General features: G+C 48.8%; 2 protein-coding genes across 2 annotated transcripts in view; both read right to left on the bottom strand.

The window, feature by feature from the left end:
- Window positions 1–65: 65 nt before the first annotated feature.
- Window positions 66–24,631, bottom strand: OC90 (otoconin 90). The gene is made up of 14 exons (XM_061439552.1): window positions 24,586–24,631; window positions 22,549–22,614; window positions 20,989–21,045; window positions 18,427–18,601; window positions 16,007–16,119; window positions 13,712–13,840; window positions 13,519–13,560; window positions 12,130–12,180; window positions 9,950–9,997; window positions 9,152–9,205; window positions 6,314–6,430; window positions 5,300–5,471; window positions 3,593–3,699; window positions 66–684 (listed from the first exon to the last, which is right to left on the bottom strand). Exons 1-14 carry the CDS (start codon window positions 24,629–24,631, stop codon window positions 392–394), a joined length of 1,470 nt encoding a protein of 489 aa, XP_061295536.1. The 3' UTR covers window positions 66–391.
- Window positions 24,632–24,661: 30 nt separating this feature from the next.
- HHLA1 (HHLA1 neighbor of OC90) overlaps window positions 24,662–26,856 on the bottom strand; it is a 36,225-nt gene continuing 34,030 nt past the window's right edge. The window contains exon 16 of the mRNA XM_061439551.1: window positions 24,662–24,678. Coding sequence (XP_061295535.1) covers window positions 24,662–24,678 — 17 coding nt within the window. The remainder of the gene's footprint in view (window positions 24,679–26,856) is intronic.

The following is a 26,856-nucleotide window of genomic DNA, read 5'->3' as shown; positions in this document are numbered from 1 at the left end:
GGGAAACTAAGACCCCGCATGGCACATGGCACAGCCAAAAAGATTAAAACAAAGAAATGGTTGGAATATTTATTGAGCGTCCACAGTGCACTTCAGGAAGCATCGAACCACCCCTTGTCTGCCTTTTCCAAAGGCACACTCGCACGTGAACTGACAAACAGGTCCCAGTGTGTGTGTGCAAGGGTCTCCCTGCACTGTGAGCAGTGGGGTGAGGGCCCGCTGAGGACGGGTAAGATGAGACGGGCCCAGAGATCACGGGAGCAGGAGGGACTGGTCTACAGAGTGCACTGTGAACCTGCGCTGAGGACGTGGAGGATGAGACAGGCCCAGAGGGGTTACGGGAGCAGGAGGGGCTGATCCACAGGGTGTGCTGCTCAGGTCCTCTGGGCGTCTATCTCGGGCCGTACGGTGGCCTGGTCCCCACGAGACCCAGCGGCTTCCCCAGGAACCTTCTGGTTCTTCTCAGGCCCTCCGTGAGGGGCGAGGACTCCTCGCTGTCCTCCTCGGAGCTGGAGGCCGGGGCGGAAGCCGCAAGCCCGCCGCCCTCGCAGGTCGGCCGGTCGCCCCGGCACTCGCGTCTGCCTGCCGACTGGAGGCTTTGGTTGTAGAAGGCAGAGGCCATGCACTCGGCCGCTGACAGGTCACAGGCGCAGAGCAGCTTCGCACACAGGTTCCCCCCCACACCTGAGGGGCGAGGACAGAGGAGGAGCCTGAGCCGCTGCGGGACGCTTGCCCCCTCTGGCCTGGCCTCCTCCCTCCGTCTTGAACCTCTTGGCCCTGCATGCACTGCTTCCTCTACTGGCTACTGCTGCTGCTGCTAAGTCGCTTCAGTCGTGTCTGACTCTGTGCAACCCCATAGACGGCAGCCCACCAGGCTCCCCCGTCCCTGGGATTCTCCAGGCAAGAACACTGGAGTGGGTTGCCATTTCCTTCTCCAATGCGTGAAAGTGAAGTCGCTCAGTCGTATCTGACTCTTCATGACCCCATGGTCTGCAGCCTACCAGGCTCCTCTGTCCATGGGATTTTCCAGGCAAGAGTACTGGAGTGGGGTGCCATTGCCTTCTTCCTCTACTGGGAATACTCTTAACTTTCTCCTGGTTGATTCATACTTGTCCATCACAAAACGACTTGGCAACCCCTCCGCTCCTTGCCGGCTTAAAGGGGGTGTCTTTCCTGTGGGCTCCCATCAAATCCCACCCTATGCTTCTTTCTATCACAGCAGAAATATATATATATATATATTTTACAATTTGTATTTTTATTTGCTGAGTCTGATGACCCCACTTTATTTCTTGACTGTTTCAGTTGCCTGCAGTCAGGGTGGAGCACAGAGATCTGTGTGATCCAAAAGAATGAATGGGTTTGAAGTTGCTCAGACATAGACAAGCATTCTACAAATGGTACCTTTGTCTGTGGTTTTCAAAGACGTATTAGTGTTAGACACAAGTGTTAGTCTTGTCCTACTCTGCGACCCTAGGGACTGTAGCCCACCAGGCTCCTCTGTGCATGGGATTCTCCAGGCAAGAATACTGGAGTGGGTTGCCATTCACTTAAGGGGATCTTCCCAACCCAAGGGTGGAACCCAGATCTCCTGCACTGTAGGTGGGTTCTTTACCATCCGAGCCACCAGGGACGCCCAAAGACTTCCTGGGTCTGTTGGGTCTGTATTGGGTCTGTTTAATTTTCTTTTTTGTCTGATACTACCATGAAGTACCATCAACCAGATCAACCAGACTTTTTTCATCACACCGACCCTCCAAATCTCCGACACGGGCCTTCCGGTCAGCCCAGACACAGCTGTGGCATCTCCACAGCAGGGAGCAGAAAGACGAGAAACAGATGGGCAGAGCGGACAGAGGCGGCGGCCGTTCCCCAGAGCCGCTCCACGCTTCAGCCCGTGCCCCTCGTGGAGGACGGCCCGGAACCGCTCCAATGTGTTCGGCTCTTACACCCCGGCCCTTGCGTCCGCTCCAGGACACCATGCTCACCCCTCACAGAGGGTTGGAACCGGCTCTGAAGCCCCCAAGGAGTTCAAGTGACACCACAGCGTTCCCGGGTTCACTGAGACCAGAGCGATGCAGGCACCTTAAGCTGAGCAGATGAGACCCCGAGGCATGCCGGCATCCCCGAGAACAGCGATCATCTCATCCCGTCACTCAGGGTTCTAACCCCACCCCTGCCCCTCACCGCCTACAGGACGGAGCATACAGCTTTCAGCCTTGGGTGTCTGATCTGCTACCTGTCTTCTCTACCTCACGTTGCACCACCACAGTCCCACCGCCTCCACTTTCTGTTCCCGTAATACAGAACCACGTGTCATTCCCAGACTCAGGAGTTCCCCGAATGCCACAACTTGTCTCTCCCCTCCCCTCCCCACTTCTTTTTTAAAAACACACATGGGCATGGGCATCAGGGAACCCGTTAACCTCTGGAAAACCTCACCTCACTGCCCCTTCTTACTTCTGCCAAGTTCTCCCATCCTGGCTGCCGCACTCCGCGGGTTCAAAGCCCCTTTCCGGCGCTCCTGGGCCCTTGTACTACCTATGAGTGGTACCAGTAAGACTCGAGTCCTTTGCTTATCTCTCTTCCTGCCTGTGAGTGAGTGATTCAAGGCAGGGACCCTGTCTGTTCACGGTGTTCCTCATTCCTGGTGGCGGTTTTATGGAGAAGCACATGGTTAGGTGAGTGAATGAGTGGATGACTGAATGCGTGACGTGTAAAGCCCAGAGCTCCCGGGAGGCAAGAGGCGCACATGGCCCTCCAAGGCTGGGTGCCGGGGCGGGGGGGGCACTCAGCCCGGGGCTTCCCCAGATAAAAAGTGAGAGCGACACCCCCCGACGCAGCTCTCGAGAGAAACAGGGACCATTTCCTTTTAAGCTGTGAAGCCTAAGGGAGCTGCACCCACTGATGCAGCAGTCATATGTAGACGAAGTCAGTCCTATAGCAAGCCCAGCACAGTGAGGCTCCCGGCGGCCAGGCTCTTTCCAGACGGCTCCACCGCCACCCCCCAGACCCTGAGTGGCCACAAAGGCACCTCCGGCTTCCACCACTGGGAGGAGTGGAGACGCAGGCCCACCCCTCCCTGCAGCCGGAGTCACTTCCCCTTTTCTGTGGGGTTCTCCTGTTTTTAGGAAGAGAGACCCACTCGCACAGTGGAGACTCAGTTCTGGGTCTGAGGAATTATGGTTTCACAGTCCCAACCCCAGTTCTATGACCTCTTCCTACCTGTGTGACCCTGGATCTCAGTTGCCTCATCTGTAAAATGGGCAGGCTCGTGGGGCTACCTCACAGAACTGGAGTGAGGATAAACTCCAGAACTCAGAAGAGCACGTGGGAAGCACTGGGTAAGTGTGGGTTGTGACGTTAGTCCCCACCTGCTCTCACAGGCTCAGTGACTTTGGTCAGCTGACTTGGCCTCTTGAACTTGAGTCTCCTCCTCAGTGGAATAAGGGTACTAATGTGTGCCTCAGAGTACATAATAAGTCACATTAGAGGTGAACAAGTGATTGTGGAAGCATCTGTCAGATGAGCTGTGGTCCCCATGCTGAGCTGAATGAAAAAACAACCCACTTTGCTGGCCCGCAGCACTTACACTCGGGGGTACCGTCCACGCACAGCACCGGCGACTGAGGAAGCCTCTCGAGCAGACAGCCCAGTCTTCTCACCTGCTCCAGGCAGCAGTGATGGGACAGACAGCACCTAACAGCAAGGAAATCGTTTACTGCCAGGCCCCCGCTGCCCCCAGAACTCCCTCCAGGCTTGGTTCTCCCACGCTCCCTGTAGTAGCGACAGTAGTCAGCGCCTCCTTTCCAGTGCACACAGGGCTGACTGATACACACACCAAGGGCCACCATGTACGGGTGCTCAGGTTGTGGACCGTACCAGGATGCCACATTGAAGGCAGGGTCCATCCACTGGAAGCATCTTGTAATTGTAAAAAAAAGTTTTTTGTATTTTTATCATGACTCTGTTGACTGAAAAGATAGGTGATTGCATATTTGTTACAATAATCTTGTAACAGAAAGAGTCTTGAGGAAAAGGTCCCACTTTAAGTATATACAAAAGTACCACATGGGCTAGCAGTGACACACTCCCTCCAAACTTTTATACAACAGAACAGTTAATCCTACATCCATAGGGTATCCCCTATGTCCCCAGCCTTAAAAGAGAACAGAGTAACTATCCTGAGCATAAAGAACTGCCTCTAAGGAAGTGGCTAGCAAAGAGCAAGATCTCAGGAAACAGATGGGGATGAATCGTGATCTTGCTTTTTAGACTCACCCATCTGGCCCCATAAAGCCTCACAATCTCCCTCAGTGTCCCCCCAAGTCCAAGGAAACTTGTGATATAGTTTCCAATCCTCCCTAGGCAACTTCACCATTGGAGGGTATGGGCAGTGTACACCATTCCACTAGAGCTCTAACTGGCCATGAATTGGGTGAGTCTTTAGGTGCAATCAACCTTTAAACTCGACCAGTTCCGCTCTCAGAATCTTTCTCTAATTCATCTCCAGGTTGAGTCCCCCATTGTTTCCCCGTGTCCTAACCACATATGTTATAGTGTGTGGTGTTTTGTTGAATTGTCCGTATCTCTCACTGCAAGCTCCAGAGGCAATTTGTTGTGATCTGCTTTGTTTAAGTTTAGTCCTTTATATGTCTCTACCACCTAGCATAGTGCCAGACACAGAGCAGAAGCACAACAAACGCAGGCCGAATGCCTATATTAATGAATGAATAAATTAATCAATGCATGAGGTCAGTGGAAGTTCTTCCAAGAGCAGTAGGTACAAAATTTGACAATTAAAAGTTGTCGAGAAGCTCACTTCAACGTGTCCTGTTGCAGAGCAAATCAACTGAAGACCCCAATTCTACATGTTGCTGTTGTTGCTGTTTAGTGCCTAAGTGGTGTCTCATTCTGTGACCCCATGGACTGTGTAGCCCACCAGGCTCCTCTGTCCATGGAATTTTCCAGGCATGAATACTGGAGTGGGTTGCCATCTCCTCCTCCAGGGGATCTTCCTGACCTAGGAATCAAACCCACATCTCCTGCATTGGTAAGTGGATTCTTTACCACTGAGCCACCTAGGAAACCCAATTTAGAGCAGCTGGGTAGTACTTGTGTCTAGACTCCCATATCAAAAGATCTGAATCTGTCTGGCTCTGTCCCTTCATGGCTGAATGACCTCAAACAAGTCAGTCTTGGAGCCTCTGCTGCTCATCAGGACAAAGGGGTTGTCATGGCAACAAGCCCCTGAGTGCGGTAATGCAACACTGTGAGCCTGAAGCGATGACCCACGTACCTGTCCAGGGCATCCCTCGGCTTGCCTTGTCCTTCCTGCCCACAGTAACAGCCGTAGGCTTCAAAGTCCTCAGGGCACCGGGATGTCAGACAGAAGAGCATCTCTCCAAGCTGCGACCTCACCCGTGTGTGGTCCCCGCTTCCCGGATGCAGGACGGTGAGCCTGTCACAGGCTGAGAAACAGGACTCTCATTTCTGTCTCTCTCTGCCCTGCTTCTCCCCTCCCCTCCTCCTCACCCTGCAACTTGGGCTAAGCCAAGCAAAACCCATCGTCCTTGCACACCCCATCGTCACAAGTTCAGAGGGGGAAGGACCACAAAGCCCAGAGGCCTGAGCAGCGCCTTGCCAGTGTCTTGCCCAGGAATGAGCCCAGTCCCCAGTGTGTGTCCCACCAGCTGTGGCTCCTTGCAGGTGCGGGGCCTTTGCTAAGGCGCCTGAGAAAGGAGAACCAAGGAGGAGGACCATCAAAACCCAAGTGTTTCATTCTTTCCAGCAAACCACGGTGCAGACGATGCCGAGCTCTTTCTTTCTGAGCCGGTAAGAGCGACAAGAGCCCTCCGTCAGCGGTTCCTTTGCCGGTTCAGCCTCCAGCAGCTGATGACTAAAGGTGCTCATGCAGGAGAGATGGCGCCCTCTAGTGGCACCAAGTGGGATGGTCACAGTGCCTTATGGTGACCTAAGGGCCTTGAATTCTTGCCTGGAAAATCCCATGGATGGAGGAGCCTGGTGGGCTACAGTCCATGGGGTCGCTAAGAGTCGCACACGACTGAGCGACTTCACTTTCACTTTTTACTTTCACGCATTGGAGAAGGAAATGGCAACCCACTCCAGTGTTCCTGCCTGAAGAATCCCAGGGACGGCGGAGCCTGGTGGGCTGCTGTCAATGGGGTCGCACAGAGTCGGACACGACTGAAGCGACTTAGCAGCAGCAGCAGCAAGGGCCTTGAAGAACCACCCCACTCATAAGAGGATCTTAAGACCGGGAGAGGACAGACACCGCTCTGCTTCTGCTCACCTTTTCTAGATGTCTCCTCGGGACCGCTTTTGATGGACGATACAGCCAACCCCAAAGATTTAATGCCAGCGGGGATGACGGTTACACCTTTCTCTGTGGCAACAATTTCTGCAGACCCTGAAAACACACGTCTTTATGGTCCATATTCAACAAGTGATTCGAGGGAAGTTAAGGACTTTGGGAAGGTCATGTGCACATATTTAAAATGAATAACCAACAAAAACCTATTACATAGCACCTGGAACTCTGCTCAATGTTATGTGACAGCCTGGATGGGAGGAGGGCTGGGTGGAGAATGAACACGTGTATATGTATGTCCCTTCCCTGTTCACCTGAAACTATTACAACATTGTTAATGGGTTACACCCCAGTACAAAATGTTTTTTGATGTTAAAAAGAATAAAAAATTAAATTAAAAAAAAGTGGTTTGAGAAGAGATTTGCAGATGGACGCATGCTCAAGGCCAAATTCAGACAAAGCATCAGGAGAGAGAGTCTTCTCAGACTGGGTCTGCAGACAGCCAGGGCAGAACCTCAGGGATCCTCGGCTGCTACGTGAGAATTTCCAAATTTTCCATGATGACGTTAAAACTGTTGGGGCCCAAGCTAGGACATGTGGATGACATCTTGGGGGCAAGAAGCTTCACAAGCTCTCAAGCCTATATGCGTGTTACGTTTACTATCGTGCGCCTGCCAAGTAAAGGCCACCAAGATGCTCACAAGTGAAGAGAAAACAGAATGGTGGAGGCATTAAGCCAGTTCTCAGTACAAAATCACGCAGGCAAGCAAAACTCTCCCTCAAACTCTTCAAAACCGCGTTAGCCTCTCTTCATGCTCAGAATTAAGTGCGAAGTCCCTTCCACCACGGGCAAGCCTGCCAGCGATGTGGTCCTGCTTCCTGGACCTCCCTTCGCTCTCATATATCAGTCCCACCTGCCCCCTTGGCTGCAGGCAGGAAGGTCTCCAGCCCCAGGCCAGATCTCCAGCCCAGTCTGGTCCAGACCAAGGGAGCGTCAGGAGGCTCTGCCCCACTTGTCCACTGACCTAGGCTCAGTCCCCAGAGCTCAGGCTAAGGCCTGGACCTCTAACTTGCAGTCCTTCTCCAGACGCGCCATATTGGTTTTATTCATACATCCAGGCCCCTGTCTCTGCTTGCTCAACACTCTGGTCCTGATGGGTTAGAAGCAGCCCTTCAGGAACCTTGTCATAACCTCAGCCTCCTAAAGTTAGCATCCTGTTCAGTTCTCCAGCCCCACAAGTGGAAACCCATTAAATGGTGACTTTCTACCACACTCCAGAGAGCTGGAAACAGATGAAGACTCTCCCTGACCAAACTTCAGTCAGGCCCCTCTGAGCCCTCCCTCGACCTTAGCCCGTGAGCACTGCAAGCTCTCCGCACTCCCCACCCTAAGAGACTTAACCAAATTCTAGTGTTAGTCACTCAGTTATGTCTGACTCTTTGTGACCCCATGGACTGTAGCCCACCAGGCTCCTCTGTCCATGGAGACTCTCCAGACAAGAATACTGGAGTGGGTAGCCATTCCCTTCTCTGGGGGATCTTCCCGACCCAGGGACTGAACCCCACTCTCCTGCATTGCAGGCAGATTCTTTACCATCTGAGCCACCAGGGAAGCCCAAACAAACCCTAGCCTGGTTTCTAACACTCAAGGAAAGCCTTGTCCCTGGGATGACCCAGCTCTGGTCTTCCTTAAGGTCCTTAAGGTCCAAGAAAGCGCAAGGCAGTCAAGAGAATTCATTGCTTTCCATCCACACCCACCTTGCCGAACAGGTCTCAGCAAACAGCCCCTACCCTCTCTTTGGAATTTTCCACTTTTCTGGCTCTGCGGGAGCTCCTAATAGTTTCCCCTTCCTCCTCCCTCATCGGCCTTTAAAATGCCCCATTGCTTCTGCACAAATCGAAGTGGAGCTCAGTTTATCCTGAAGTCCACGCCTGGACAAGCGGTCGTAGGGTGAGAGAGGCCAGCCCAGTTCAGGTATAAAAAAAAAAAACACACACCACGTTTAATTTTAATCAGAGGAAACAATGGAAAATAATGAGCTACCATTTTTTTCTATTAAAAACTAGAGGTTTTTCATTCTCTTGTTTTTAAATAGTACCCACTATTGGCCACAGGAATGCACCTGTGAGTGTAAATTGATTCAGTTTTTCTCCAGGGCAATATGGTGACATGTTGAAAGCCCTGAAATGATTACATCTTTTATACAGCAATTCAACTTCTAGGTATTTATCCTGACAAATTAATCAGAAGTGCATAGGCATAAAGAAAGTACGTATCTATTATTTATAATAACACATGTTAGAAATAATTGGTTAAATAAATGATAGGATTCCACATAAGGAATTGTTGCACAGCCTGTAAAAACCATGTTACAGAAAAATACTTCATGTCAGGTGAGTATCACCTCGTTGTATGAAGTGATACAACTCAGACTGTGAAACCGTAGCTGCCAAGTGATCTCAAATTCATTTTGTTTATGTTACGGATGTGCTTACTCTGGGTTGGGTAGAGACTGGAAGAAAACATCTTCAAATATTAAAAGTAGCTATTTGTATTCTGTGAATTTAAATAGACAACCAAGTATAGTTTTCTGTATTTTTTCCTAAATGCATCTCTTTAGCAAGTAGGTTTCTGTATCTTCCTATTAATGGATCTTTTGATTTCATTTTGTCTATTTTTTGGTAAAGGGAGTAATTTTTGTAGAGGAGGGGAGTTGAAAGTAAATTGGCTTCAGTGAGTTCTCTCATTTTGGGGAGCACACGATAAATGTACAGGGGACAACAATATACGCCAAGGGGGGAGAAGCTGAGCATGCCTACCTGGAGAAGGCGTGGTCCCAGAGTCCTCCATGCCTTCCTGGTCTCCACCTGGTTCTGTCCCCAAGGGAGAGACAGGGAGTGAGCATTAACTCCAGTCTGTCCCATCTTAGTGTCCAGAGGCGGCTCCCATCCCCTGGGCGCAGGAGGCCATGTGCTCCTTGCTCTGCCCCCAGTCACTTCCCAAGGGACAAATAAATAGATAAGTAAATATTTTAAAAAATAGAGCCATGGTTGTTAATCACCACGAACAAAGTAAATAGGTTAATTCTCTTGATGACGTCTTGCCCATCTACTTTTAGATAAGACTTTGTTCTCTGTGAAATCACAACTGTATAACAGGAAGAAGACAAATCTTACGTTGTGAAGTCTGGGGTTAGAAAGCAGTCCAGAAATCAAGGCTAGAATGACTTAGAGTTTTTAATATCCCAGAGTCTTGGTTTCCTATATAATCTGCAGAATGGGCATAGTAATACTCACTCCAGACCCTGTCAAATAGTGGTCACCGGTGTGAGTGTGTGTGTGTGCACGCTCGGTTGTGTCTGACTCTTTGTGACCCCATGGACTGTCGCCCACCCGTCTCTCCTCTGTCCATGGGATTTTCCAGGCAAGAATACTAGAGTGGGTTGCCAGTTCCTACTCCAAGGGATCTTCCTGATGCAGGGATCAAACCCATGTCTCCTGCACTGGCAGGGATTCTTTACCACTGAGCCACCTGGGAAGTCAGTCACCAGAACTCAGCACAAATACTGAGATGGCATTTTCTATTAGGTGCCCTCCTCTGAAGTCCCTTCTGCTTACTTGTCCTGGAGAGCGTGATCAGTTGGTCAGCTCCGGTCTCAGATGCCACTGTGAAAAGAAATCATCAAATCTCAATTACCAACCCAGCTCAGCACCTTAGCCGGGCAGAGGAGAGAAGACCCATGGCAATCTGATCAGGGACTCTGTCTGGGTATTGTGGCTCCATTACTTCTCAACTCAGTGGACAAAAGGCCAGATAAGGGCCCATCTTGCGTTTAGACAGAAAGACCAGCAAATGACCACTCTGGGAGAAACAGCCATTATTTTCCCTGGTTGGAATGGCTTCGTCTGGGAAGGCAGCTTAAGAGGAAACGTAGGTCTAAAAGCAAGGATGGAGGAAGCAGCATCTTCAAATCTCAACCCTCCCACCAACTCTGGGTTTTGACAGCTTCTCTCCACCTCAATATGCCATCTGAATATGGAGATTCTAGTAATTATTTCATAGAATTGTATGAGCATTAAATGAGGCTACATAGTTTCAGTCTCCCAGTATCCTGCTTGTGGTTTGACATTGTGTGTGCTTTTTTTGTAGCCACATTAGAATTTTTGGAAGAAGATGCTGGCCCAGAATCTTCCCGTGCTCTGTCTCATTGAATTCTTCTGTCTCCCCAAAGAATAGGAACAGTCAACCTTTTCCAGGGATTGGTAAACTATGACCCAGCCCTCGGCTCATTTTTGTCAATAAAGTTTTATTGGCACCACAACCACACCCATCCAGTTACAGACTGTCTGTGGCTGCTTTCCTGCGGCAATGGTAGAGTTGAGTAGTTGTGAAAAAGATCTTCTTGCCCCCAAGTCTAAAATATTTACTATCTAGCTCTTAACCTGAAAAAAAAAAAAAAAAGCTGATTTCTATGCAAAGTGAAATTTAGAGAGGTTAAACCATGCTCCCCAAGTCACATAGCTGAAAAATAGGAGAGTCAGGAATCCACCCCAAATCTGCCTAACTCTAAAACATAATTTCACCCCATAATGGTGAGAACAGCTGCAAACCCTTACAAACTGTCCCATTGGCACTCATGTGATTGATTTTTGAGCCCACATTAAGGCTTCCTCCTCGGAGGGCATTTGTGAACACTGCTGAGGTCGTGGGTGTGAAGGTGTTGAGTGTGTGTTGGGGGCAAAGATGTGAGTGCATCCACCCTCTTCCTCTACTTAGACTCCAGACTCCTTGAGGAACCTTATTTACTTTGAGTCTTTCCCAGGGTCATGCCACAAGGGGAGTAAGGATTCTGGTTGAAGAAAGTGGAAAATGTATGAATTGGGGGTGATTCTGTGATTGTCTGGTGGGGCCAGGAAACCCGTAGCTTATGCTCAATTTTTTTATTTATTCTTTTTTTGTTTGCTTTTGGCCATGCTGTGCAGTAATGGAAGACCTTAGTTCTTCAACTGAGGATTGAACAAGTGCATTGGGACCTTGGAGTCTTAAACACTGGGCAGCCAAGAAAGTCCCATTATCCTCAGTTTCGAAGGGACGTGGCCACTGCCAGTCACACTGGGTGTGGCGGCTGCTTAGGGGCAGGGCATATGGTGGAGCTTTGGTTTGGTGTTGGTGCCCTCTCCTCTTTTCTCAGGACCAGGACTCCAAGGCACGGGCTATCTGGGAGCTGTTGGGGATGACATGGCCTTGGACATGGAGGATAGCCACGGGATGAGCCCATGAGCCTCTGCTTCTAACCTTGCAGAAGCAGCAGCAGCAGCAGCAAAAGAGAACTAGATGCAAACCTGTAGGCAGCGGGTATGCAGTGGGCTCTCCCTGCGGTGATGAGTTGCCAGATTTAGCAAATAAAAAACCAGGAAGCCCAGTTACATTTGGATTTCCCATGAACAATAAATATCTTTTTAGTAGAAGTAGGGCTCATGCAAATTCTGGGACACACTTATATGAACACAGCATTCATTGTTCATCTGAAGTTTAAGGTCAGATGGTCAAGGGTGTGGGTCCTGTGTTTTAATTGGTAATTCTCCTGAGATGGGACTAGGAGTTGTGGGAGAAAGCTGAGCAAATAGAAAAGAGATCTGTGGGTCAAAAGGAAGTAGGGGGGACTCTGGAATGTTCCTGAGGTGGTTCCACTGCAAGCCCAGGCAGGGGGAATTTTAGGTAGCCAATCTCAGCAAGTAGGCAGATGGCACCATCAAAACACAGGTATTTGGGGTCCCCACCGGTCCCCTGTGCTCACCTTCTCCTGAGATGGCCATCAGGCTGGAGTCCGTGGGCTCCACAGGGACCACTGGAGAAAGAGAGACCCTGGGAGCAATGGGTGATGAAAGCAAGTGCCAAGGGTCTCCAAGGACAGGCTGGGCAAGGGAGGAGGGAGGGGGCTGGCAAAGATGTTCCCAGAGGGGCTGCTTATCCTGCCTCTCGCACCCCACCTCAGGACATAGGGGTGCCCAGCAGGGACCCTGCTCAGGAGGGGCTCCAGTCAGTGCTGGTTCTTGTGGGGAAAGTGACACCATCAGTCACAGGCTGTTGCAACCAAAGGGCTGCAAACCCTGAAGGCTTGTGGCTGTGGACTGTGGTCCCCACCTGAGACGAGTGCTGTTTACACGGGATGGCAGAGAGAGAGGGTGCTGGACTCAGAAGGTCCATAGAGATACCACATGCATACACAACCCCACACACACGCATGCCTACACATGCTCATACACAAATCCACACACATATAGGCACAGACACACCCACATCCATGGCACACACAGTCACACCAACTTCCTCTTTAGCAAACACGGCAGGACTAGTTCTGAGAAAGAGACTGCAGCCCCAGGAAAGGAAGGATGCTCGGCCAGGGTGCACCTTGAGCTTCCCATCCTTGGGTACCCACGAGGTTGGGACTGAGAGATCGTGGGGAATTTGGCAGACAAGGAATGATGTGCATAAACTTAACTCTCACTTTTTTTCATAAGACTCATGTTTTAGACTTAGAACCATCCCTTGCTTTGTTCAGTAGACAGTTATGAAGAGCCCACCTGGTCCTGAAAAATGACATAAAGAAAACAACCTCCTCTTTAGGGAGTCCCCACCTGAGCCCAGGTGGCTCCTTGGGCCGCATGCTCTGGGGGACAGACGAGGGAAGCAGCCAGTCTATCCCCAGGAGGCTTCAGCCACCAGGAGGTCACCCGGCCAGAAGGGCCTTGCCCTGTCTGAGCACTGAACTATGTCCTGCTCACAGCTATAGACAGAGAGGAAGAACCTGGGGTCTTCATCCTAACCAGATCAAATTCACACCTGTCTACCTAGCAAGGGCCATTTGATGTTGGCTATGGACTGAATTTATCAGAAGTAACAGTGTTTCTTAGAGAAGGAAACAGCAACCCACTTCAGTACTCTTGCCTGGAAAATCCCATGGATGGAGGAGCCTGGTAGGCTACGGTCCATGGAGTTGCAAAGAGTCAGACCCAACTGAACAACTTCACTTTACACTTCAATGGTGTCTCTAGCTGGGGGAGGTGGACACGCCTTCAGTGCCACCGGTCACTCCAGCTCCCCAACCTAACCCTGATCCATCCAGTCCCATCTGCAACCAAGGCCCTGTGGTCCAAGCAAGAGTGGCTTCCCGAAGAGGCCTTACCTCTTGGCAGGACGGTCAGCAGCTCCTCCTTGCTGGCTGTCTCTGAAAAGAAAGCACGTTGGAGAAGTGGGTTTGGGGATGTTAGAAGGCGCTGGACTTGGGCATCTGAAGAAACGCAGCGATGATGGTCTCTGACCAGCTCCCACCCCAGATCACCAGCCCCAGCAATGACGCCAGGCCTGGGTCTTCCTACCTGGAGGCTGAACCAGACAGAAGGACGTGTCCAGAAGATTCAGGGAAGAGTTGATACTGGACCGAGCCAAGCACTCTATGGCAGCCTTATCGCAGGTACACAGCAGGTGCTCACAGGTGTCCCTGGATTCTGTATGCAGAGCAAGGACAGAGCAGATGGGAAGAGCTCACTGGGAATCCCAAGAGGTGATGCAAATGCTCAAACTGACTGCTGACTTGCCCTCCACCGCCCTGCTTCTCTTGCGGTTTTCTTCAGCTCATCCACGACGGCTCCGTCCCTTCTGCTGTGTGGTCCAGCCTGGGAGCCAAAGGCACTTTTCTCCCACACTCACACCCCATCCACCAGGCCACCCTACCGGCTCTGCTTTCAACCTATATGAATCTGATCATGTAGCCCTGGGCTTTCCTGACAGCTCAGTGGTAAAGAATCCGCCTGCCAATGCAGGGGATGCAGGTTCGGTTCCTAGGTTGGGACGATCCCCTGGAGAAGGGAATGGCAATCCACTCCACTATTCTTGCCTGAGGAATCCCATGGACAGAGGAGCCTGGTGGGCTACAGCCCACGGGTGGTAAAGAGTCAGATACAACTGAGCAACTAAACAATAGCAACAATGCACCCCGACCTGCTCTCCACCCCCCCCATCCTGCCTGGCTTACAGCAGAGGCCTCACTAGGCCCCCCGCCTCCTCCCCTGTTGCCCAGCCTCTTCTCACCATGGAGGGGCCAGAACAGTCTTTAGGGCTCAGGTCAAACCATGCCTTTCTGTGTGTGTGTTCAGAATCCTCCATCAACGTCTTCACTCAAAGTAAACACCACTACCTCTTGTTCCTTCTCAGACCTCACCTCCTTTCACTCCTCCCTTGTCACCCCACTTCTGACCTGCTGTCCCCCTCGTTCCTGACACACCAGGCCCCTGGAGCCCAGGTCCGCCGCGGGCCACTTCCTCCATCTGCTGTTCTCCTGAGAAGCCACAGGCGGCTTCCCCCTCCTCTCGGTCTTCACGCAACTGCCGTCTTCACAGGGAGGGTTCAGCCGACTTTCTTATTTAAACAGGACGCCCCTCCCCAGGCCTCTCTGTGCTTTTCCTCTGATGTATTTTCCTCCCCAGATCTTAGCCCTTCTTAACGTATCGTACGGTTCCTTTCTGACGTTTCCAGTGTCTGACAGCAAGAGGAAACCCCAGGTCAGGGCACCGCCGACATGTAGGTGATTACCTTGCACTTGGTGGGGTGCTCAGTGTGTAAGTGTTGGGTGAATGAGCAAATGAGCCATGGTTCCCTGGTTCACTGTGCTCCTCACCTAGTGATTTACACCCTTCCTGATGCTCCAGACTCCTGCCAGTTGACATTACTTGGACTGAGGGGCCAGTCAAACCTGGGTTCAAACCCTGGCTTTGCCACTTGGCAGCTATGTGACTTTGGGAGAGTTATTATTTAATTTCTCTGAGTCTTTCTGTCCTTATCTGAACACTGGGGATGACAACCCCTGTCTAACAGAGTTGTTAGGACGACCAGAGTTGCTGTGTATACTATCCACGACTTGTAACAGTCACTCAAAAAGGCTGGCTCTAATACAGTACCCCATCTTGCCATGGTGCTCTTCCCTCTCTGCTTTGGCCTACTCTACTTCTTCTGCCAGGATTGTTCAGAGACATGAAGTAAAATTCCTAGAGTCACACAGCAGGTAAGGTGGAGAGCTGAGACTGGAACATACAAGTGTCTGATTCTTATAAACAAGCACCCCAGCCTTATTCATCCATCATGGCCTCTGCCTCCACTTCCACCATCATTGCGTTCTCAACAGATGCCAGTCTCCATATTGTTTGACATTTAACACTGTTTAAAAATTGTAAATGTAACATTTTAAGCATTACTTAATTTTTATAACAAATCTCTGAAGCAGGTTCTGTCCTCCCCCTTTTGAGGATCAAAGTTGTTAAGTAGAAGGTCAGGGTACTCCCTCCCCGAAATCCACAATGCCTAAGTAGCAAACTATTTGCCCTCCCCAAGCTTCCAGGGTTGGTACAAGCATAGCATTGTAAATCAAATAATCTGCTGAGCAACTGTTGTTTCAATTCAGAAAGCATGCAGTGGGCCTCTACTGCCTGCAAGGTGCAGCTGCCACAGATCTGGCGTGGCTGTAAGTATCCACAGCCACAGATCTGGCGGGGCTGTAACTACCCACAGCGATGCAGGCAATGGTGACGATGATGAGGGTGGACCCTGGGAGCCTGGGCCTGGAGTCTCGGAACTGTCGTTTCTCAGCCCAGTCTCCTGGGACACCTGGAGACGCTCACCACACGAGATACTCTTGCTGATGCAGTTGACATCTGTGCTAAGCTTGGCAGGGTCTTGCAGACAGTCCATCTCAGCGGCCTCCTCGTAGCACCTGCGATGCTGGAAGCAGCAGCTGCGGCAGGAAGGGTCGGAATGAGAGCGTGGGTTAGAGCACGGGCAGGCAGCACACCATCATTCAGCGTCCCCGGATGGTTCCTGGCAGTGACCTGTTTCAGTCCTTAGTGTGCGCACACACACACATGCTTGAATTTGAATTGTGTTTCCTATGCAGCAGGTGCTATCATAGCTATCAGCATTTACATATGTGAAAACTGAGACACATGGAGCTCTGTAATTTGCCAAGGTTAAGGTTGATCACAGAGAGAGGCTGACACCAAACAGCTAAGTCAGGTGGCTCTTGCAGTCCAAGCAGGAGGACAGTGGAGCCAGACGCAAAGAAGAAAAAACACACTGATGGCAGCTGATGGCCTTGGGCAGGCTGCCGTTTCTGACACTACCTAACTTATAGAAATCTGTTAAGGTCAATAGAATGTCAATATAGACTCTACCATGCAGTAAACACTCAATAAAACTACAGCAATTATTTTTGGGGTCTGGCAAGCAAGTTCAAGGTGGAAATAATCTGTCTCCCAGAAGTCTGGAAACTCCCACCTCCGTCGATTGCACAGTGTAAAGTCACTGAAATTGGGTGTGACACAGCATTCTGCCAGTTTCGGCCATCAACGCTTTGATCATTAACACAGTGATGAATTGCTGCTTTATTTTTTTGACTTCTAGGTCTGCTCAGTATTTTAATAACTAAAAGAAGTGGCAAGAGAGGACCTGAAAGAAAAACACGTTCCCAGAAATGGTCCTGGCACCATGCCCCGAATGGAATCAGTTTCTCCCTTTCTGAATGTCAATGAGCTGGCTTGTGGTCCCAGGGATGGAAGACTGCCCTCTGTTCCAGAAACAACTTACACCCATGGGAATCCTTCCCTACCTTCTGGGAGTCTGTGTGGATGAAGGCGCACACTCCATCACACTGGATTTGGGCACAAATATAGTACCAGTGGGAATTCCCAGGTGGCACCAGTGGAAAAGAACCCACCTGCTAGTGCAGGAGACATAAGAGACACAGGTTCAAATCCTGGGTTGGGAAGATCCCTTAGAAGAGGGTGTGGCAACCCACTCCAGTATTCTTGCCTGGAGAATCCCATAGACAGAGGCGCCTGGAAGGCTACGGTCCAAAGGGTCACAAAGAGTCGGACACGACTGAGGTGACTTAGCATGCATGCATAATGCCAGTGAGGTGTGGACACAGTCCCAGAGTAAAGGCGAGACTTCCACACTGCTGCAGTTACTATGGCTCCAATTACTGCTAGAACTACTACTACTGGTAGTAGTACTTCTACTACTTCTACTTCTCTTACTACTTTAAATACTACTACTACTACCTCTAGTACTACTAATGTTACTACTACTATTACTAGCCCAACCCCTAAACCCTGATAGCAGTTTTATTAGTACTGCAGCTATTGCTACTACTGTTACTATTACTACAGCTACTACAGCAACTGTTCTACTACTATTGTTACTACTACTACTAACACCAACACCATCACAGGTTCACTAGTACTGCTTCTGTTGCTATCACTGCTATTACTATTAATACTACTGTAGCTACTACAACAGCTGTTACTACTAATATTGTTATATCACTACAACTATCATCACTACTAACACAGCACTACTAATCTTGTTGCTGTTGTTATCAATCACTAATAACCCTTGAAAACAAAAAGTCAGGCAGAATTCCATCACATTAGCTTGTATTTGGTCGTGTAATCCTAAATAATAACTATGAGGTAGGTGTTTTTATTACCTCCATTTAATAGGTAAATAAACTGGAACACAAGGAAGTAAAATAATTTGCCCAAGGTCAGGTCCCTAAGGAACAGAACATGGGAATTACTGGCTTATAGGTGATCTGCTTAAAACTCTAACATGTGTGTAGCCTCAGTCGCTCAGTCGTGTCCGACTCTTTGCGACTCCATGGACTTTGTGACCCCACCAGTCTCCTCTGTCCTTGGGGTACTGGAATGAGCTGCCATTTCCTGCTCTAGGGCATCTTCCCAACCCAGGGATCCAACTCAAGCTTCCTGAGTCTCCTGCATTGCAGGCAGATTCTTCACCGCTGAGCCATCAGGGAAGCCCCCAAACTCTAACAGATACCAACACATTGTCCTAACTGACCCTCCTGCTACCAGCAGCTCTTTGCCGTATCCCTGCTGACGCTGAATGCTTCTAAGATTTTAAATTGTGCTGCACATGCCCACATACACCTGCACACAGAAGCAGGGACCAGGGAGCCTTCTGCACCTGTGCTCTGCCCAAAGCTCAGCCGGGCCTCCATGAGCTCACCTTTGGTCTTGCTCACCTGTCAGACTGGTCCACAGGCAGCCCTTCCATCTCAAACCTGCAGGCACAGCCGTAGTCTTCGAAGTCCCGGGGGCAGAGCCCAGCCACGCACCTCATACCATTCACGAACTGGAGCAGCGCGGGGAAGTTGGTGAAGACGGCCTGCAGCCAGGTGAAGTGGGAGCCCAGGCAGTCTGGGGGAGGGGAGCAGGGCTCACCGGGAGCCAGAGTTGAGGAGGGAGCCCCCTTTTCAGGGGGATAGAACCTCCTCACCTACTTAGCACCCACTGCATACTCAGGACTTCTTGACCATTGAAGGGAGGCAGGTTTACAAGCTGCGGTCCCCGTTGGTTGCCCCCCAATGGCCTTTCATCCTTCTGCCTTACCAACAAACCTGAAAAGTACTCAAGGAAGGTGAGCCTCCTTCCGAAGTCCCTAGGGATGTTTAATAATCATTCTCAGCTCATCATGGTAATCTCACGCTTCTGTGATAAGGTTAGTCTAGGGCTGGCCATGAAAACCATGTATGACCCAAAAAACTTCAGGGGTAGTCTGTTGGAAGCTTTGGAGACATATTCCTTTCCTAATAAAGCATAAAGACATAGAAGAGGGCCTTTCTGACCTACAATTTTCTCCTTCCTTGAAGGTGGTGAGGATATACTGGGCTAGAACTGCAGCAACCACTTTGCAACCATGAGGCCCCATATCTAAAGCTGAAAAACTATTATGTCCAAGGGAGCAGTGAGGCAAGATAAAATGAGCCTGCTGGGTCTCAGATGCCAGTGCTGCGCTACTGTATCAGTCCTTGTGCCTTCAGAAGGCTTATGTGAGATCATTAAATGTCTTTATTATTTAAGTTCCTGTTAGTTTCCTGAATGGATCCCAAATGATACAGTCTTGGCAATAAAGAACTATAAATCAGCCTGAGGAAAAAAAAGGAGTATAGACACTAATAATCTGGGGTTACCTGTTATGTGCCAAAAACAGTTAGATGCTTTAAATAGCACAATAGTTAAAATTGATAGAGTGAGTAATGCTATGAAAGGCTTTCATGGTCAACGATCCCATAAATGTCTTGTTCATTCTGAAAGACAGATCCTATTCTGTCACCTCCCTTTCACAGGTAAAAAAACCAAAGGTCAGAGACATGCCTGAGGTATCCACCAGCAATGATGACTTGCCCTAAACAAAATGCTCTTGCAAACGTAACTGGCAAGCAAACAGCATCCAACTTTATGACTCTATATCTCATGCTCACTCTCTCTGCCTGGAGGATTGTTACATACTTAATGAGATGATCCCACAGCACCAATTTAAATGCACAGGGTGATCAAAAATAGGTTCAATTCAGTTCAGTCACTCAGTCGTGTCCGACTCTTTATGACCCCATGGACTGCAGCACACCAGGCTTCCCTGTCCATCACTAACTCCCGGAGCCTATTCAAACTCATGCCCATCAAGTCAGTGATGCCATCCAACCATCTCATCCTCTGTCGTCCCCTTTTTCTCCCACCTTCAATCTTTCCCAGCATCAGGGTCTTTTCCAATGAGTCAGTTCTTCCTATCAGGTGGCCAAAGTATTGGAGTTTCAGCTCCAGCATCAGTCCTTCCACTGAATATTCAGTACTGATTTCCTTTAGGATGGACTGGCTGGATGTCCTTGCAGTCCAAGGGACTCTCAAGAGTCTTCTCCAACACCACAGTTCAAAAGCGTAAATTCTTCGGTGCTCAGCTGTCTTTTGGGGGAGATCCAAAGTTGTGAGGATCACATCCACCTTGACTGTTCACTGCTCTGCTAGTTTCTTCCTACCTCGTTCAAACTTCCCTACCCGTGTTTTGTTTCCACACAGTCTAATCAGAAACATGATAAAAGGTTTTACGTTGATGGGAAAAGTCCATCTGGGGTTTATGTGTGTGAGTGTGTGTGTGTGTGTTTATGGAAACATGCATTTTCATTCAAGACCTGCACTCAGTCATTTATACATTTTAAGTGCACTTTTAAACCTAGCATAGTCTAATCTAATAGGCAATGCAGAGCCACCTTGCCTGTGTCCATCATATTATAATCTTGTTTTGGGTACTTTTAGTTATCGAGGCTAGGAATCATCACAGCATCCACAGCATCGTGCAATTTGTAGTCATGTAATGAATACAGAACTGATCCACGAAATGTTTCTCAAGCTTTATGTATATTTACTAGTTGAGAAGGAAACATAAAACTACTTCGGTGTAAGACCAAGCTCTGGACTCAGAAAAGACCTTGTCCCTTCTGGTTGTGTGGCTGGGCAATTCCCTTAACTCCTTTGCCTGGAAAAGAGGGATGCCATTCCCCTCCTGACCAGGCTGTGGTCAGTAAGAATGAAGAAAGGATAACAAAACCACCTAGTCCCTCAGTGACTCACCCTACGATAAAAGGCACTGCCATTCACATCAGAATTTGATCACGTTGTTCGGAGATTGCAGGGGAGGCCATGCTCAGAGGGCAGACCCCCAAGTTCTGTTAATTTCCTTAGATTTCCCCCCCCCACACACCCCGTGCCCTAACACCCAGGGGATAAAAGCAAGTTCAGATTTAACTCACCAAAAATTTCGGCCACACCTTCTACATTTTTAAACATCCCATTGAAGAAAGTCATACCTAAGTGGAAGGAAAAGATAATACATTAGAGTTGGGTTCTCCCCTTTCCTTTCCCTGTCCACCCCCTTCAGGAAGAGTGAGTAAAACTCCTTCTCTAAGAATAGATTTGACCTTAGGCTAAATTTCTAGTAACGCAGGTTGCCATGGAAAACTAATAAGATAAAAATTGAGCTGTGTTGTTGTTGTTCAGTCGCTCAGTAGTGTCCGACTCTTTGTGACCCCTTGGACTGCAGCATGCCAGGCTTCCCTGTCCTTCACCATCTCCTGGAGTTTTCTCAAATTCATGTCTATTGAGTCAGTGATGCCATCCAACCACCTCATCCTCTGTTGTCCCCTTCTCCTCCTGCCTCCAATCTTTCCCAGCATCAGGGTCCTTTCCAATGATGGAAAAGACTTCCAATTCCAAGTCGGCCCTTCACAACAATGCTCAGTGGTGAAAAAGACCCCTGGATGGTGAGGTCTGTCTGGACTGGTAGAAACTATGGCTAAACTACAAACACCTGGCAGGAAGTCATCATTTTGGGTCTCCATCAACGTGATGACTTTTGGAACTGGGCATCGTCCCTTCTGGGCATTTTAGAAATTATACCTATGAGCTGGTTACTAGGTATACTGACTTCTGTGGAGAATGCAGCTTCGAGGTTAAGGCAGGTCTGGGGCTGCTCCGGGTGAGCCCTTGTATCTGAGCTGTTACTTAGGAGCTCCTGGACTGCCGTGTAGATCGATGCCAGGGCTTCTCCTGGTAAAGAAGAGTGGCTGGCATGGCCTGTTGGCACACTGTGCTTCCTGGCCTCAATCCTTCTAAAAGCCAAGTGTGGCTTGTGAGTCTAAACATCTACCTGAAGAACACCTCCTCCTGGGCATTGCACTTCCCATGGGGGTTGTGCCATTTGGATAGAGGCCATGAATGTGTCTGGACGGGACTGGTCACTTAGCTTGCATGGGCTAGTGCACAAATAATTTGGTTGACTCCAGTTACCTCTCTGAAAGGTCAGAAACGAACCCTTAGTTCAGGGTAAACCTCACCAGCTATGTACTCTATTCTTCAACGATGCCTGTATAAGAACCCACCTGAGAACTCTTTACAATCCAGCGCCAGGAAAACCTTCCCTTCTCCAAGGGACAACTACAGATCCCCTTTTCTGATAACCTGAGCCCTGCAATGCGTCCCCTTTTTCTTTTTGTCCTTTCAATACAATTACTGTGTAACCCTGACTGATTAGCCCATTTCCTTCCTTCACCTGGTTTCCCCTTCCAGCTGACGCGTGTCTTTCGATAAGAACTTTTAGTGCTTTGTCTCAAAGGAGAGCCTGATGGTGGGTCAGACACCAGAATTAACTGTGAGGGAGACGCTTTGGAATCTTACTCAGATCACTGTACCGTCAAATGCCATAGCAGTAAGGGACTCTAGGGTATATTCAGAAGGGATCAGTCTCTCTGCCAATATCCTAGACAGCTTGCTACCCAGCTAGGTCTCCTAAGAAAAGAGCAAAGGATCCTTACTGATATTTTCTGAGAGTCCCAGAGGCAGCTCATGTGGAAGGTGTGGGGTGTCAAGAGGGTGGCCCCCTATAAACGAGAAGAACAAGGTTAGTGCAAAGACAGGCACTGCCCACGTGCCGGGGAGGGTGGGGAGGCGGCAGCCGGGAGAGCGATGAGGATGCAGGTCAGCTGGATTCTACACCTGTTTTTCTAGTGCCTGGAGTGACCAGGGTGGCCCAGTGTTTTATATTGGTTGGTCTTAAGGGAGTAGTCTTCTGGTTTGGGATGGAGATTTTGAGACTTATCTTTAAGCTGTTGTTGCATAGGAAGCATATAATTTTAACTTACATGGCATGTTTGTTTGGAGTTTCTTGAGATGAAGGATTGGTAGAAATAAAAACAGATACAGAAAAGACCCCAAACCCTGAGTAGTTTATAGTTGAGGACAGGAGTTTTCCCCAGACTGTCAGCATCAATCTCACCTGGGATGCAAGCTCAGTAAAAGTTATGGTCCTTGTGCCCTCGCTCAGGTCTGATCCCACAGACTTACTCCAGAGTAAGTATCAGAAATAAACATTTTTAATAAAGCTCCCCAGCTGGTTTGAAAGTTGCTGGTCTAGAAACTGCACCTTGATAAATGTTGCTTGGGAAGACGACAACAGGGTGGAAGACCTCTGTTGTTCAGTCACTAAGTTGTGTCCAATTCCTTGTGACCTCAGGACTGCAGGCTCCTCTGTCCTTCACTGTCTCCCGAGTTTGCTCAGATTTATGTCTATTGAGTTGATGATTCTCTCCAGCCATTTAATCCTCTGTCGTTCCCTTCTCCTCCTGCCCTCAGTCTTTCCCAGCATCAGGGTCTTTTCTAATGAGTCCACTCTTCACATCAGGTGGCCAAAGTACTGGAGCTTCAACATCAGCATCAGTCCTTCCAATGAATATTCAGGGTTGATTTCCTTTAGAATTGACAGGTTTGATCTGCTTGCTGTCCAAGGGACTCTCAAGAGTTTTCTCTAGCACCACAATTCAAAAGCACCAATTATTCGGTGCTCAACTTTCTTTATGGCCCAACTCTCACATCTGTACTTGACTACTGGAAAAACCATAGTTTTGACTATATGGACCTTTGTTGGCAAAGTGATATTTCTGCTTTTTAATATGCTGTCTAGGTTCTTCATAGCAAGGAGCTTACTTGATGGCTTTAGGGTTTGAATGTACTCTTGAGAGTCCCTTGGGCTGCTAGGAGATCAAACCAGTCAATCTAGTTTGAAGGGGCAAGGGAGCAACCGCGGGTCAAAGAGGCCATCACACTCCAAGGCAGTCAGCAAAGCAAAGGCCAGCGGCTGTGAACCGCGGGGGAGGAGACGCACTGTTGGGTGGAGAGGCCTTCGCTCACTGGCCCCCTTGCCCTTTGCTCTCCTTGGTGCCCCCTCAACCCCCATCCCCCACATCCATGCTCAAAATGTGGATTAACCCTCAAGCTTATCACTAATGTTTGCTTTCCATCACTCACTTGGCAAGAGGATAAAAATACTAAGTAAATCAAATGGAATTTGGCAAGACGGCCCAGGGTTCATGCGTGTCTGCGTGTGTGCGCGTTCAGTCGTGTCCCACTCTTTGTGACCCCATGGACTGTAGCCCGACTGGCTCCTCTGCCCATGGGATTTTCCAGACCAGAATACCGGAATGAATTGCCATTTCCTTCTCCAGGGAATATTTCCAACCCAAGGATGGAACACGAGTCTTTTGCGTCTCTTGCATGACAGGTGGATTCGTTTTTTTTAATTAATTAATTTATTTTAATTGGAGGCTAATTACTTTACAATATTGTAGTGGTTTTTGCCAAACATCGACATGAATCAGACACGGGCACACATGTGTTCCCCATCCAGAATCCCCCTCCCACCTTCCTCCCCATCCCATCCCCCAGGGTCATCCCGGTGCACCAGCCCCCCTGAGCACCGACAGGTGGATTCTTTACCACCAGCACCACCTGGGAAACCCCAGTGTTCATAGTAAATATATACAAAGCCAGAAATACAGTCAAATACCATTACTTACCGCCGTGTGGAGCCATCAGCATTCCCAGGAGGAGAAGCACAATCATGGCAGCAGAGCAAAGGGAGGGACCTTGGCATCAACTGGCACAGCGTCCTGGGAGAGAAGTCAGCGGAGCATGGTGAGTATGCTTTCAGAAACCAGGACACGAGACCCCAGAGGACCTGTTTGTCCTAAAATGCAGTGCAGGAAAAGGAGAAAGGCCCCAAAGTGATCCTGTCCCAGCCTTGCAAGCGGCTTAACTAAGAGTAATGAGACAGGTTGGGACCATGGACTCTTTCCTGCAACCCTGCAGTGCTCGCACCTGGACACAGCTCTCCTCGAACAACAAAATATTAATACAAAGAAACTGTAAGAAACTAAAAATAACTGTGTGCACGCTCAGTTGGAGCAAACGCTGGACCCAAAAGACAGAAAGAGACCAAAAACCCCAGCTGCCAGTTTTGAAGAGCCTGGAGTATAAAAACAGTGTGTCAGGAGCAAAAACAGGATACTGGGCATGCCCCCTACACACACACACACACACACACACACAAGCCACCCCTTTGGCCTGACCCCTGGACAGACCTCTACCCTCACCCCACATAAGGAACACTCACTCACCCCTCCGGAGCCAGCAAGCAAGGGAAACTGTTGTTTGTTTTTGCTCTCGCCTGCTACCACAGAGCCCCCAACAAAGCCTTGCCTGAATTTCTTGTTTAGCCTCTATTCAATTTCTATTGATTGGGGAAGACGAAGAACCCTAGTCTGTAACAATATGACGGTAAAGAGATCACATTCCCTCTTTGAAACTCAGTTTATCCATCTGTAAAATGGAAATGTCACCGTACACTCCTTGAGGACATAGTTCTGCTCTCATTTATTTATTCACTAAATCGATGGTCATTTGTTATGTGCCAGGCACGTAGCAAGGATGCAGGAAAGCAAAGTGAAGAAAACACACCTTACCTGTGAGTGGCTCATGGACTTTGGGGAAAGGCAGCAATTTAACAAGCACTATAGTTTGACTTTTGTAAACGGAGTTTTGAGGAACCCATGTGTGTGTCCAGCAGCATTCTCAGCAGTATTTTTTTTTTTAACTTCTTAATCCATTTTTAAGTTGAAGTATAGGTAGTTTACAATATTATTTTAGTTTTGGGTGTACAGCAAAATGACTCAGTGATTTATAATATACATATATTTTCAGATTCTTTTCCATTTATAGGCTATTATAAGATATTGCATATGGTTCCCTGTGCTATACAGTAGGTTTTTGTTTATCTATTTTATATATAGTAGTGTGTATCTGTTAATCCCAAATTCCTAATTTATCTCCTCCCACCAATCTCCTTTGGTAACCACAAGTTTGTTCTCTATGTCTGTGGGTCTGTTTTGGCTTTGTAAATAAGGTCATTTATATAATCTTTTAAGATTCCACATATAAATGATATCATGGGATATTTTTCAGCAGGATGACTCTGAACCTTCGTACCAACATCACGGGATAAATCTGGCCACAGTGGCACTGCCCTTTAGCAAACAGTGCTTTTCCTGCAGCGGCTCCATCTTTCCTCCCTTTGGCTTCTGAGTCATTTGAACACTTCTTGGAAAAAAGTACGGGTGGGTTCAGGAAGCTGCCATATTTCAGCTCTAGCTGCCCTGTGATCTGAGCAGTAAATGTACTTCAGTAGTCACTCACTGCCTATTGACTCACCTGGGTCAACTATTGTTTAATAGGGAAGGAACAATTTAAAGGCCAGGGGAATTTAGGATGATTTTAGCTCCCTGGGAATCTAACTCCCAAAGGATTGTGACTTATACATATTCTGCTTTAGAACATGTTTTTTATTTATTTATTTTAATTGGAGGCTAATCACTTTACAATATCGTGGTGGATTTTGCCATACATTGACATGAATCAGCCACGGGTGAACATATGTCCCCCATCCTGAACCCCCTCCCACTTCCCTCCCCATCCCACCCTTCTGGGTTGTCCCCGTGCTCCGGCTTTGAGTGCCCTGTTTCATGCATCGAACTTGGACTGGTCATCTCTTTCACATATGGTAATATACATGTTTCAATGCTATCCTCTCACATCATCCCACCCTTGCCTTCTCCCACAGAGTCCAAAAGTCTGTAGAACATGTTTTTAGGACAAAGTTTGAACGGTAATACAGAGTGATCACGCTACCCCAGGGGCACACAAGGGGCTGCTAAATATGATTGTGCGTGTTGCACACTGTGCCAAGGAGTTGTGTGTGCCGACGGGATAAGGAGGGGTTGAAATGCAGCCAG

The sequence above is a fragment of the Bos javanicus genome, chromosome 14 (genome assembly GCF_032452875.1).
Source record: "Bos javanicus breed banteng chromosome 14, ARS-OSU_banteng_1.0, whole genome shotgun sequence".
Classification (NCBI taxonomy): domain Eukaryota; kingdom Metazoa; phylum Chordata; class Mammalia; order Artiodactyla; family Bovidae; genus Bos; species Bos javanicus.
This window is presented reverse-complemented; position numbering and strand designations above follow the sequence as displayed.